This window comes from Vulpes vulpes, chromosome 9 (genome assembly GCF_048418805.1).
Source record: "Vulpes vulpes isolate BD-2025 chromosome 9, VulVul3, whole genome shotgun sequence".
NCBI lineage: Eukaryota > Metazoa > Chordata > Mammalia > Carnivora > Canidae > Vulpes > Vulpes vulpes.
In genome coordinates this window covers 13,953,071-13,968,358 of record NC_132788.1, presented here as the reverse complement: position 1 = coordinate 13,968,358, position 15,288 = coordinate 13,953,071, and the positions used below count along the sequence as shown (strand labels likewise).

At 33.0% G+C, this 15,288-nt stretch overlaps 1 protein-coding gene across 2 annotated transcripts in view; it reads right to left on the bottom strand.

Annotated features, from left to right (window-relative positions):
* Positions 1-15,288, bottom strand: part of CUL3 (cullin 3) — an 88,884-nt gene that overhangs the window by 13,598 nt on the left and 59,998 nt on the right. For both annotated transcript variants that reach the window (XM_026006349.2, XM_072719408.1), the window contains 9 exons: positions 14,801-14,961; positions 13,666-13,780; positions 11,312-11,540; positions 8,507-8,652; positions 7,417-7,593; positions 5,862-6,032; positions 5,175-5,282; positions 1,439-1,563; positions 871-967 (listed from right to left, as the gene is read on the bottom strand). In XM_026006349.2, coding sequence (XP_025862134.2) covers positions 871-967; positions 1,439-1,563; positions 5,175-5,282; positions 5,862-6,032; positions 7,417-7,593; positions 8,507-8,652; positions 11,312-11,540; positions 13,666-13,780; positions 14,801-14,961 — 1,329 coding nt within the window. The remainder of the gene's footprint in view (positions 1-870; positions 968-1,438; positions 1,564-5,174; positions 5,283-5,861; positions 6,033-7,416; positions 7,594-8,506; positions 8,653-11,311; positions 11,541-13,665; positions 13,781-14,800; positions 14,962-15,288) is intronic.

Below are 15,288 nucleotides of genomic sequence, written 5' to 3'. Positions count from 1 at the left end.
TTCAGTAATTAACATATGAACTGTTTTAAAAAAACCCTTATCTGTTTAACAAAACTTCAAAAGAAAACATGATTATTTAGGGAAAAAACCCTCTCCTTTAAAACAAAAGCAAGCAATAATTGTAAAAGTTGAGTTCTTTTAGTATCCTTAACTTTCCAATTTACACTCAAATATATAATAGTGTCAAATATTATTCAAATAAATGAATTGTAAAGAATACTTCCCATTTCAATTAAATACAAAAATTATAATATGTAGACACTGACAACATTAAAAAAAGAGTGTTACTGTGACATATGAAACCAGTAGCACTACTATCAGAATTTAGAATAAAACTGTTATTTGCTGCCTAAATGGCAACTTGGATATTTTTTCTTAATATTTTTCTAAAAACATTTTTTATTATTTTTCTATTTGAAGGCAACTGATTCTGATTTGATGTACACCCAAAGCAATGAAAGTAAATTACTCATCTAAACCTCATAATTTTCTATATAAAAAAGCAGTAACATTTTTTACATGAAGGCAATTCACTAGTGTCTTGCTAATTTTTATAATAATCACTTTAGTAGTATTTTGTACATCTCACAAATCTCGTGTTAATTTTCCTCATTTTGATCTATTGGAAATAAGGATTTTAGGAGACAGAACTTTGAAAAGGGACTCAAAGCTTCGTACACTCTCAAATCAATTTACATCTTATTATCTTATGCAATATTGTCTCAAATTTAATCTAATTTTTATTTATTTATTTATTTTTTTTATTTTTTATTTTTTATTTTTTTTTTTAATTAATTTTTATTGGTGTTCAATTTACCAACATACAGAAAAATTAGTTAATGTAAGTATGTTCAAACTTACAATATTTACCTTTTTAACTGGTCCATAAAATGTGGCATTGAGATCTGCAGAACCCATGTGATGCTGGAGTGTGAGCTGTCGACCACTGTGTTTGGCTAAGTAAAACCTTTAGCAAATCAAATCAAGTTTTAGAGAATCATATGATTTACATATTTGAAATTATAAACTACACGATAACAACACTTAATAAGCATCTATGTAATAAGGACAATGTTAATTTCTATTAGTATACCATGTCGCTTTGCCCACTGCTCACCTGCTACTACTATTCCTAAGATCACTTTTCTCCAAAGTAACAGTCATCAATTTGCTCCAAACCAGGGGCAGACATCAACAACGCAAACTACACTTCTAACCACACACTCATGCTGAAGAAAGGACACTAGTAAAACAGTCCTCTCCAAAGAGTTTGCGCAACTCATTTTTACATATTAAAAAGCATAAAGGACAAATTCTCCTTTTGACCATGAGGTAAAAAATGAAGTAAATTCATCCTCAATCAGTGACAGCACTAATGCTCAAGTTTATTTCAACTGTGGACAGTTATCTGTACTTGCAAAGTCTCATCTAGGTTTACCTTCTGAATATCTCAAAAGCATGTCTTGGTGCTGGTGGGATGTTGCACTTTGGTGTGGCTGACTGCGTGGGCCAATATCCTGTTGTGAGCACCCGGACCGTGAGATCAACACCACCTAGAGACACCTGTGTAAAGACAAAAAGATGCCCCCCTCAAATGAACCAGGAATTGTTTTCCATTCCATATAGACACTCCATTAGAATTATCCAAGTAGTTAACTGTGTCCAATATCAAGCAAATGAAATGTATCTTCTTAAAGATTAGATCAGTGTTTTCTAAATTTTAACTAACCTGGCAAATATTTTTAATCATTGCTTAAGATATCTACTTTAAAATAATGACCATGGGAGAGTTCTTAGTATATGAACGAAGTCTTACTGGTGTCACTGAGAAGACAAGGGGCCATATCAGTATCATTTTAGAAAGCATTCTAAATCTTTCATCTTAAGGATATTAATCTTTCATCTCAGTTTTTAAGTATTTTTACCATCTTAACAAAAAACCTATTTCTAATATCCCATTCACATTTCAACTACATTGATCAAAACCTTATTTTCACATTAAGTTCTTATTTTAACAACCTTTGCACAGGTTACTGTAGATCCAATTCTACACAGTACACTTTACAAATACTGTTTAATAGGTAACTACCTCTACAAAATATATGCTAGCATTATGGTCATAGATATTTTCTTCCTTATAAGTATATTTTTAAAGAAAACAAGAAAGTATATTAATAATTCTTAAGAGTGAAATATTATCTATATTGTTATGGATATTCACAGCTTATTGTAAACCATTATTCTGTATCTATCTAACCTGGATGATTAGTGATATAGATATTTTTTAAAGGAATAAACTTCATAAATATCAAGTAGTATACCATGCTCAGATTTCCTCACAAGTATCTACTAAATGACTACTCAATTCTAAAGAAGTTGAACTAGTAATCTTAGATGACACAGAGGAGAGATGGCCACAGAAAGACTCTTAGATGATGAACAGAGGTTGGCAGTGCTACAGAATGGTGCATTTGCAAGTGGTAGTTAATGGCATCAGGACTTTGTTTAATCCACCCAAGACAATGAAGTCCTTTCTTCTTTCTCCCATGTACCCACATATCTTGCTCCCTAATCTTTAAATCTTTCCTCAAAATGTCATTTTTAGAAGGAAGCCTTCCCTGTTCACTCTGCTGATACAGATTTCCTATCATCTATCACCAGCTATGATGCTATGGGCTTGCTTATCTTACTTCTCATCTGTTGCCCTTCCATCATGGAAGGGAATTTTATCTGTTCCATTCTCTCTTGTATATCCAGTGCCCAAACAACGGTTGGCACAGAAAGCACTTAATGAATTATTTGTTAAATGGAGGGGGAAAAAAAAAGAAGAATCTCAGACAACTATTGCTTTAGTGGTTTCTATCTCTTCTTTCTAGCTTTCTTAGTAATATTTTGAAGACATTCAGCTTATATTCAAAGATAGCACATGACAGGGTGAAGTATATAGAGTCTGGGGTACCAGAAAAGTCAGTCAGGATATGATATGACTTGCTGATATAAAGAGAACTATAATAGCAAGCTTAGTTTTCCTGCCCGTCACAGTTTTTAAAATAAAAACACAGGAAAAAATGGACAAATACTTAAAATTTCCTTCACATAATAATTAAAATTTATCTAAATAAAATATACCACAAGTATTATTTGAATTTTAAGAAAGCACCTGTTATATAACTTCTGAAAGTAAATGCAAGAGCCACTCTGCATTTCAACAGGCCAAGAGAACTTAATAAAGTTACAGAGAAAGGTCTGTTGACAATTGGGAGATATATTAAAGGGTTCAAAGATTTCAGAAAGCTCAGTATTTCTTCTGATTTTGCCACTTTTTCATCAATTCTTTCTAATGTATATTAAGACTTCAAATTAGAAGACTTAAAGCTTAAGATCCTTAGCATAAACAATTATAAAAAAGCCAGTAACTCTAGGCAAATGGCCTTAGAATAAGTGGAAATCACAACAGATTAGCAGATATGTAACTCTGAGCATTGTGATTATAAGTACTCTACTTACTGTAATTAATTATTAAACAAATATTCTACCAGAGTGCAAGATATACTTGATATATTAAGATAAATGAAAGACTCACAAACTTTGTAACAGAAAATAATAAAGGCAAACAGGATTTGATAAAATTCTGTTGAACTAGCCCTAGCCCCTTTTTAAAAATGAAACAATGGCAACAAAGTGGTCAACAAGAATAAAGATCGTAATTTTCTTATCACAAGACCTTCACCGATCATAGGCAAGGTAATTAGACACAGTGTTGAACCCATCCAGGAACATTTCTCTTACAGATGGTTTCTTTCAACAGAATATTTACCCACACCAGGTTATATACCTATTGCATTCAATATGTGTAAGATTAGTGGAAGAAAAAAAATAAACAGGAAAAATAACTGTATCACGTTAAAATATATTAATGCATTAAATAGAATCAAGTACAAATTTCTAAACAATCTAAAAAAGAAAAAAAGTATCCTGGATATTCACATTATTCAGTTCCTGCCCAACCAGATTTCTATTTGTCACAGACTTGTTGCTGTATCTTTCCTGCTCTCAGCTCTTCTCCACAATAAGCTTTAGGAGGTAAATCATATTAACTATTCACAATGGGGAGAGACTTGGAAGTCCTTCTGAGTCAGAATGCCTTAATATAGATAAATGTCCATTTCTATAGAATTAGGTGTTTTCATATAATTTGTGAAATGAGACTGGGAACAGTTTAAGTGATAGTCTTATATCTAAATATCAGAGGAATGATGGCTCAGTTGGTTAAAGTGTCTGACTCTTGGTTTAAGCTCAGGTCATGATCTCATGGTTGGTGAGATCCAGCCCCCCTGTCCAACTCTACACAGAGTTGTGGGTCTGGGCACAGAGCCTGCTTAAGATTCTTTCTGTCCCTCAGCCCTTCCCACCCCCCTATGCTTTCTCTCAAAAAAAAAAAAAAAAAAAAAAAAGGAGGAGGAGGAGGAGGAAAAAAAATCAGAGGATTTAACTTCCAAATTTTTTAAGTGGCTGTTACATGTCTTAATTATGAAGTTGTATATGGTCACTTGAGAAGCAAAACTTTCTGAACTTCATTAAACCCTCCCAAAAAACTCATCAAACTCCAAAGCTGTGCAAGCTATAGCTTTACTGTCTTCTGGGAATCACAATACAAAATCCTATTTATAACACACTAATGTCAGCTCCCACAGGCTCTGAAAATGTCAGATCCCTTTATGCTCCTCTGCTTACTGATGAGAATACTGAGGTTATACAGAGGAAGGTCAGGTAATGATTCTAAGATAGCACAATCCTGGGGGGTAAAGTGAGAGCAAGAGTACTAATACTAAGACTCAGCAAGCTTGCCTAAGCCCTGTCTTCCTTCCACAATCTATAATGGTTTTAACAGTGGAATCATTCTATTAAATTTTCAGCATATTCCCTCAAGTGGAGAGGATAAACTAAGTTTTAGGAGAATAAGAAGAAAATATTTTAACATTAATAGTTAAAGAAAAGGGCTTACATGAGGGAGAATAATTTTTCAAGTACATACAGATAATAAAAATGTTGCCCCTAATAACATTTAAAGGAATGACACCAGCAGTTTAGTTTAACATGGATAAAAATGCCCATTACAAAAGACTTCACATAGATACATACATATTAAGTACAAATTAATGGGAGAATCTTACCCCAGTTGCCTGTAGATGCTGCCTGAATTCATCCATAGTTGTGTTTGAGATGCTCATATCCCTAAACATTCCTTCCAGTTTTGATGTAAACTGACATCCACATTCAGTCTGTGGAAGAAAAATGCATACATACACAAACAATTGTGTATGTATTTTTCTATGAGCAAATGTACAAAGAAATACGCTTCCATGTAACAGACATCCTAAATCTTTCCAATAGTTAGTTGTCCTATGCCTGTGGCTACCAAACTTCAGTGTGTTTAAGAATACTCCAAGGATTTTATTTTAAAATGCAGGTTCTCAGACTCTTTTGGAAATTCTAATACACCTCACTAAAGGTATAGACCAATGCTCTAGGTTTTTAATAGGCAACTCAGGTGATAGGAGTATAGTAGTCTATAGACCACATTTTGTAAAATAAAACTAAATGGTGATACTCCCTTCACCATTTCTCTTGCACTAATCCTCCCCCAGATCTCCATGAATGTATCCTGCCACACCATGAGAAATTCCAGCAAACTCTGAATGTTCCAGGACCTGAAAAAGTGCAACCGCTCAAAAAATCTAGCTTTATTAACTTATAAAAATAAGTTTAAAATCAACTACATATTTCCTAATCACATTTTGGTGTTCAATCATTTGATAAACACTGGTTAGGTATGTCACTCCAGCTCATATACACCTTACCTTTAACTTAGATATCATATTTTTTTCAGAGTCATCAGAAACACTTTTATTTGTGAGAAGTCTCCTTGCCAAGTGTTGTTTATAATAACGTTCAAATACATCTTTTTCTTGCATAAACCTAAAAAGGACCATTGCCTTATCCAATATTGTTTCTACTTCTTGTTCTGTTAGCTGCAAAATCAAGTAGAAGACAATTTAAGAATTATAAAACGTTAGTTCTACAAAAAATAACACCACAGTTCATCTACTGTTTAAGAATAAGACTGGGGCTCCTGGGTGGCTCAGTGAATGGAGCATCTGACTCTTTGATTTCTCAGGTCATGGTCTCATGGTTGTGAGATCAAGCTCTGTGTGGGGCTCTGTGCTGTCTCGGAGCCTGCTTGGGATTCTCCTCCTCCCTCTTCCTCTGCCCCGTACCCCCTCAAAGAAATAGAAAATAAGACTTGGACAATAAACATAAAAAGTTTGGTTGAGAGGTATCAGCAGGCGGGATCTAGTCTGAGAACATGTCTTCTACTTCACAGAGTAGCACACTCTCATTCTTCTATGCCCATCTAGCACAGCAGGGATCAGGGGCTGTAGTGGCCTTCCTCCCTTCCCAAGAGGGCTACCAAGTGAATGGAGCAAATGAGGGGATAATGACTAGATTAAAGGATGACTGAGAACAAATGAAATGAAATTTTAATCACAAAAAAGAATCTTCCAATGCTTTTCCATAGTATTTAGGCAGACACTTATATAAGCAAAAGATAGAGATTTTCACGCAAGCTCATTCAAAATCTATGTTGCGCAAATAGAAGAGTAACTGGTTTTAATTCCAAGACTAAAAGGGCCCCCTGTCCTCATCTTTTAAATAAGGGCAAGATGATACTGTAGTAGATTTTACTAAGCATATATTTAAAAATATGAAGACTAAATGGATGTTGTCTTTTTATCGTGATCTTTCTCTTGTTTGTTTCTTCACTGTTATAGCTGCCTGGAAAACCTGTGGCATTTGCTGTTTTTCCCTTTTCTCTCAAATTCCAAGATAAGTTAAAAAGCCCACTGTATGTATGATCACAATATTTGATTTTCTACACTGTAGTAAGCTCCAACATCCCAGATACATATCAAAGGATTTCAAACTACTTTCTCATAGCAATTGTAATCTACTCCTTCAAATTCTTGGCATCCAAGTATTGTTTGATACCGAACTCCCATAACCAGATGACAGCAAGCAAAATTCCAGACCACAGACAGTTGTCTGCTAGATCCCTATTATCTACATAGCATATCAAAACCTCAAAGTTCATGAAGACTGTCGAACATTGTGGCTGTGTAGCTGTTTGGTTCTGATATAAGTTATATATTAAATGAAACGTCAAAGTACTTTTGACCATTTCAGATATTAAACAATCCTTTTCAGAGATCACAGCACACATTTAAGCACAGCAAAGGAATAGGCTTAATTTTATATCAACAAAATTCCTTATTTTTATATTTCTAATTTTATAGAAAATTTTAAATCTACAAATAAAGTGTAATGAATGTGTTTCTCCAATGCGTTAATACTTACCCCTTTGACTCCTTTTTTCAGCTTATCGTCAATAAATAATGAGAGGTATTCAGGGGACCTGGAGTTGAGGTTGAGAAAATACTCAAAGTCACCCGCAATAGTTTGTTTAAAGAGCCGGTCATTATTGAATGATTCCTGGAGGAAGCGATCGAATCTACTCTTCAGATCCAATAAGCCCTTCCAAATAGAAATAAAGAAATTTAGGGTACATTATAATAATTTTTTTCTATAAACAATACACTTACAATCAGTTATGTTTATCTTAACTTTGCTGGTAATAAATGGCTGCATTTGGTGTTAAACTTACAGGTTCTCTATTATTATTTTCAAGTCATTATATAAGTCTGTATTAAAACATGTCAGCAATGAGGGATTGAAGACGAACTAAAGAACATTTGCACTATTTCTCCACACCCTTCTCTATCTTGATTGAAGGTAAAGCCCAAGAAAAGCAGCTTTTATTATTTATTATTTTTTTAAAGATTTTATTTATTCATGAGAGATACAGAGAGAGAGAGGCAGACACAGGCAGAGGGAGAAGCAGGCTCCATGCAGGGAGCCTGACACAGGACTCGATCCCATATCTCCAGGATCACACCCTGGGTTGCGGGCAGCACTAAACTGCTGTGCCACCGGGGCTGCCCAGAAAATCAGCTTTTAAAAATGCACCCAAGAAGTATTTATACTGAAACATGAAAAATTTGGGGCATAATTTATTCATAAAATTGCCTGAAAGAGCAGCATTTTAGAACAAAAATATTTAGCTGAAAAGTTATTTTTTCTAATACCTCAAAGTATATGAACACTAAAGCATAAAAAAAGTAGTTACTTTCATTCTTGAAAACCATTTAAACAAGGTCTTCATCAGGTTAATAAATGAAAAGCAGCAGCTGAGTGTGGTTCCAATATAAATACACATACTTTGGAAAATTCTAAAATACCTAGGATAATCACACGTATTATCTTTCCTTTGGGAAAATTAAAGTAAAAAATACAAAATACATACAGCTTAGTAAAAGTGTTCTTTTTACCAGCATGTGTCAAAATTACTTTATCACAAATTTAAAGAGAATTTTCTGTATTCACTTACCTGGATATAGTCAACAGGATTCTTTCCTTCTCCTTCCTCAGAAACAAGGGCTTTCCCTTGCTCCCTCAAATAGGAACTCATACACTCACACATTGTTTTCAAGCCATTTGGCACACGACTAAATAACTTGTACATGCAAGCAAGGTCTGCAATCAGAAAGAACATACAAATCGACTACATTAAAAATTAAGAGAAAAAATGTGAATCTGTTTATTCTAATTTGTGAACTCAAAGCTTATTTTTCCATCACTGCCACTTGTTGATCATGTGAAAAAGGACTAAAAAAACACTCAACAAAACAAACAAAAGGAAAAAAATTAGGCTACTTAATGGTTATTATTGCAACTTATGAAATACAGCTTTCAGATAAGACCACCAATAAAATCTCTCAGTAGATTTTAGTTTACATGGAAGATACCCATACAGCATAAAAAAAAAGGAAACTGCAGCTTTGAGTTCCTACACGATTCTAATCTAAAACCCAGTAATACTACAAAATGTCTATCAAAAGGATAACTTGAATTATTGTATAATTAGTAGTCAACATAATAATAAGGAAAATATAATAATCAATTACAAGTATTACAGGTATTTTTAGGTATGTCTATCACAAAGTTCAAACAACATGACAGTAAGTAAAAATAAAATATACTAGGATTTATTTTATTTTAAATAAAGTTTTATATGAAATTAAAATCCATGACATGCTGTGACAAAGTTTATATGAAATTCATAGCATGTATTCCCAGTCCTTAGTATTTTCCTTGGAGGAATCCCTAATACTTCCCAGGTGATATCCTAGGCCAATACGTATATTTTAAAAATTGATTTACCACACTATACTGTTCTTACTTAGAATGAAAATCCTGGATTCTGTCCATTTTTTATATCATTTTTCACAAGATTAAAATGTGGTAACAGAACACTGCTTTCCCATATGTCTAGTATTTCTTTGAAATAAGAACTTACTGGGAGACTCTAAGTGTCAGAACTGTACAATGATATAAAAAAAGCTTTATAATCAAGAACTTTTGACAATGGAATTAGAACAGCAGTTTCTAGATGGGAGGCTGGGAAATTTTTTTCTCTAAAATGCATAGTAAGTATTTTATGGGCTTATGGGCCATATGGTCTCTGTTGCAACTACTTCAGTTTTGTCATTGTAATAAGAAAGAAGCCACAGATAACACATAAATGAATGGGCATGACTGTGTTCCCATAAAACTCTATTTATGGACACTAAAAATTTATATAATTTTCATATGCAATGAAATATTCTTCTTTCGATTTTTTTCCCCTAACCAAACTGCTGGTGGTCCAGATTTCACAGATAGGCTATAATTTACCCACCTCAGTCTTCATTTTAACAACTATTTAGATCCTAAAACTAAAGTTGTGTTTTAAAAATACTTAGAAGTTTTACAAAAGAGCTTCTAAAATTAGTTTTAGTGACTTTCAAAATCAAATTGTATTAAAAAGTTTTCACCAATAATATGTGTCCAAAGTAATCAATGTTACAGCAAATCTTACAGTTTCTCACATTTCGCATAAATTATAACAAAAAAATTTTTTTAAACATTTATTTACTTTGAGAGAGTGAGTGAATGAAGTGAGGGGGGCAGAGGGAGAGAACCTCAAGCAAACTCCACCCTGAGCCGAAGCTAGGCTTGATCCCAGGATCCTAAGATCACACTACCTGAGCCAATACCAAGTCAGATGTTTGAGCCACTCAGATGCTCCAAGAAGAGTCTTTTTTAAAAAGTAACTTTCTCTGGTTTAATAAAAACAAATTTACATACAACTTTCAAGGAAGAAATATATAGAAATATAAGCTATTTCAAAACACATAGCAAGGATTACACAAGAGGAAGCACAGAAAACCTCTTTTCCAACCATCTTACTTTTTATCTCCTCTTACATCCCTCCTCCTCTCCTTTGTTATTCACTTAAAAATTGTTTTTCATTCCCCAACAAGCTCTTAACAGGCAATATGTTTCTTTTATAAGAAGCAAGAAGCTAAAACACTGCTAAGACATCATCTAAGAACCAGGAAAACAGCAAGAGTACCATGTTTATTTGTTTTTTTAATAGCGTATCAGTGATTTCTAAAGTCATAGTTTTAAAGTAAAACTTCAGAAATTAAAAATAAGGACAACCTAACTGTTTACTCTTTTATTTATAACTTCTCATAGGGAAATCACAAAGTATTGTTTTCAGGAGAGAAAAGGGTAAACAGCTAACAAGAATAAATGCTACCATTATCTCAAAACTGTGTACTTTTATAAAGCAATTCTCCTTTTCTGAAATCTAGAACTTCATAGTTCCCAGAATCAATCTACTAATTTATTTAAAATGTTACATCAAAGATACTATTTTTGCATTTTTAACACCTTTATCACAACTAATTCCCAAAAAAAGCCTATAGAAATTTTATGATTGGAATGTCAGATTTTAAAAGAATCACAAAAAAAATCACATAGTATGTGGAAATGGGAGACTCTAACTCTCTTGTACACAAAAAGGACAGAAATATTAGTCTTCTGGACTAAGAAAAACACAAAAAGTGAGGAGACTAAAATGAAAGACAGGTAAAAAGAGCCACTCAATTAACAAGAAATACCAAAAATCCTCATTAATAAAAATGTAAAACTTTACTCTTAAATTCTATCAAAGTTAATAAATTAATGACACATATAACTAAGACTCATATTTATAATCTATTTTAATTATAGGAAAATAAAAAAATTAACTAAGAACCTGCTAGAATTATAAAGATTTAATTATATTTCAATTGCTGACACTTACCTTCTGTCTTTCCATTTTTCAACATATGTACTAGGCCCGAATTCTCCATTTCTACTATGGTTTTCATGTGCTTGGAAATGAGTTCCCTCTCGACCACTTTTACTATTGGCTCTTCGGTTGATTTGTCAAGGCAGTGCATCACCCGTTCTATTTCTTCATTAATTCTAGCTTCTACTTTCTTTATATATACTGAAGCACTGTTTTCTGCTAAAAATTTCTGGCTTTCCATCTGCAAATAAAAAAGCATGATTTTTTTTTAAACATAGAAGCAAAATGTGTTTCTGCTTTTAACTGAGTATCTATAATGTTCCTCATAAGCCAAACTAAATATCATAAGTACTGTTAACATTTTATATAGTTTATCACACATATCTACATAGTCTTAATTATATCCTTTAAAGCACTGATTACATAACAAGTTATCAATACATTATCCTTAAGCAGTGTTTTTCAAACTTTGCCAATGTACTTCAAATAGTAGAAAAAATAAGCACTTGCCAGTAAGGGTCAAAAGTATACAATGAAGCATCTGACCCAACTCAGAGTCGGAAATTCTTTTTTGATTTAATGTGTGATGATGTCTAGAAAGACTCATCATGCTTATCATAGTTTTGCTGACATACTGCCAGTTACTGAAGTCCAACTGCCACCCCACTCCCAGTCTCAAAAGAGTATGTATGCATGTGTATACAGACACACACACACACACACAGTTTTAGAAATAGAACTTTAAATAGCTCTTAATCTTGTCTAACACCAGCCTTACAGAAATTCCACTAAACTATGTTAATCCAAATGATTTTAACCTATTTGATAGGATTAATGAATATATATCTAAGAGTTACAAAAAGGAAGACATGTTGATATAAACTATGTACAAAATTTAATAACATTTCCTACTTTAACAAAAAGTAGTTTTGGTCCCTGAAAATAATCAAGTTTCTAAGAACAGACATTAACACACCAAACAAAACTCTTGGTGAGACCATCTCTCACTCCTGTTAAAAACAGTATGTATTATGTATATATACACATGCATGCACATGTCACTGTAGCACATTTTGGAATCTTTTTTATAATTTATTTTTTTTAAAGATTTTTTTATTTGATAGAGAACAGGGTGTGTATGGAGGGGGGACAGAGGGAGAGGGAGAAGTAGACTCCCCACCAAGCAGGGAGCCAGGTACAGAGCTTGATCCCAGGACCCTGAGATCATGACCTGAGCTGAAGGCAGCTGCTTAACTGACGAGCCACCTAGTCACCCTACACTTTGAATTCTGACAATTAATCTTCCATTGGTTTATCTACAATGAAATGAAGGAAAATTAAATGAATGTGAAGGTCAAAACTGTTGCAAAAATATCTAGTATTAGTTGCTGTATTACTGGAAAATGGAGTCTGCCTCCTACATTATAAAATTAATAGCTCATAAAACATGATCTAGGTTCACCAGTGCAAGCCACAAAGGTCTTCCTGATTGGTTACAAACTAAAAAATAAATAAGTAAATAAATTTTAAAAAATAAATAAATAAAAAAGGCAAGTTCATTCTTTGTTTCTTTGTGTAAATGATTCGAAATGCAGAGATCCATCCCTATATACATCCAATCAGTCTTATTAATGACTTACTGAACTGTTGTTACAAATTACTAGAACTTTGTATTCATTTATTTTTTAAAAACCCTATTATTGGAGTAAAAGCTTTTAGGATTCAATTCAATCTATTTTGATAACACTACAAAGCTCCTACTATAATTGATGTTTTCAGGAATATGCCTCATTATCTTATAAATACTGTCTTATATTTTGTAACTTCATTACAAATTAGGACTAGTTTAACTTTACTTTTAGCAATTTAGTTGGTTCTGGGTTTGTTATACTGTTGCAAAACTCTACCAACTATACTTATTGACCTCTAATTTCCTCACCAATAGTCTTTAAAGTATATACACATGCTATAAGATCATGTTTATTTCTATACTTACTTTACTAGTAATTTATATTACCATAAGCCTGAATAGTGAGACTTCATTAGTGATGCACTGCATGTGAATTTATGGTAAATAATTTGTAACATGTGAATATAGCAAAATATTAAAGTTATTTCTGGGTTTGTATGTTTTATAACACATAGTTTAAAAAATCATGTGTGTAGAAAGTCCAAATTCTATTTTTTTTTTTAAATGGGTTCCTTCCCTGGAATGTGAGAAGAGGGAGTAGGTATCTAACGGGTATTTTTTGTGCCCTCCTTCCCAAAGGGTCTCAACAGAAAAAGGCCAAGTGTTCAATCAGTAACTACATTTGGTAACTTTCAGAATATCTTGAGGGGATTTATTTATATCTTTCACTGATTACCTGAAAAAATTCTGCAGACATTTCCAAAAAAGGAGCCTCAAAATCTTCTTCATAGACAGATCGTCCTTCGAGACCTAAAATCATTAACATCTGGCAAGCATTTCTTATTGCGCCTCTGTCAAAAGAAGTTAAACCACTTGATAATCAAATTACGTTAAAGTCTCACTTTAAAAAATGCAACAGAAGTAGCTTTAGAAAGACTTTTAGAACATTTTTTTTAAATCAGAGTGATCCATCTCCCATAAGCAACTCACTTATAAAATAAGTATTTAGAGTAATTTTAAATGGATGACATATCTTGACTATAATGCTATTTGTCAAGTTGTTCTCATACTGTTATAACTTTAAAATTTGAAAGAAAATATGCTTGTCTAAATATCTCTGTGTATATAAAAACATAGAATATAAAAATATCAGAAAGCAGTAAGGAGAGAGGGAGGCTATATTGCTTGAAATGAGTACAACACACAGCTACTCCTAGATATTATTTTTATCTTTTTTTTTTTTTAATTTTTTGGTATCGAATGGCTTTGGGGCAACCCAGACCAAGCACCAAAGCTGAAACAAAAACTTTACAAGTAGTCTTCTATTAGCTGCTCTGTGTACAGACACACTGAGAAAGCAGTCTTTCGTGCTTTAAGCCTCTTTAGCTGCGTGTCACAAAAATGGTACTGCAGTCACGTAAGGGGAGGCAACGTGACTTAACAGAACGGGTAGAGTAGTTCTTAGTCATCAGAGACTATGTTGAACAGTTTTCTTCAAATATGTTAAGAATCAAGGCTAGCCCAGAGCCTTTTAAAGAGACAAAGAGAACCAAAAAATGTTATCACACAGCAAAAAAGGACCAAAATGCCAGCATAAAAAATACATGAAAAACCAAAAGGGAAGACTAATGGCTGATTTGTTTTTAAAAAGTACATTAAATAGAAGCTCAGAATGGTCTCTTCTAACAACACATGTGTGCTTTTAAGTTAAAATCCAGGTAACTTTCTTAATTGTTTTTGAGGATTTTCATAATGTGCCGGGTAATAAAACTTTTATTTATTTTAATAAGATTATGACACTAAATTGGTTCTCAGGATATTAAAAAACCATTAAAAAACCAAACACTGAAATATAAAAAAGATGATTATACCGATCTACAACTTCTCCTTTTCGCTCTCTTGCGATCATGTCCAATAGCGTTTGTCGTAGATGATCCCTAATACACCCATAACGTACAACTTGATCTCGAAAAATAATTAATCCCAAATTGTAGACATTCTCCACATTATTTTGTTGTACATATACACGGTCCTGCAGTGAAACAATACCATAAAACGTGAGCACAACTACTGCAAATATAATCACTGTGAGCTACAATAATACAGGAAATAAAATCCAAAAGCAGTTTTTCAGATGAGAAACACTTCAAACTATCTTTTTTTTTTTTCCCACTTCAAACTATCTTAAGCACCATGGAATTTTCTAGCACCTCCCAAGTTATATTAGTCTTTACAATTTACAAATGTACAATTTACAAACAATTGAATATATGTGGTCACCCATTTAACCTGAAGAAAAAAGGGGGTGGGGACGCAAGCACCATTCCCAGGGAAAGGCAGGCGAGTAAAGAGCAGAGGA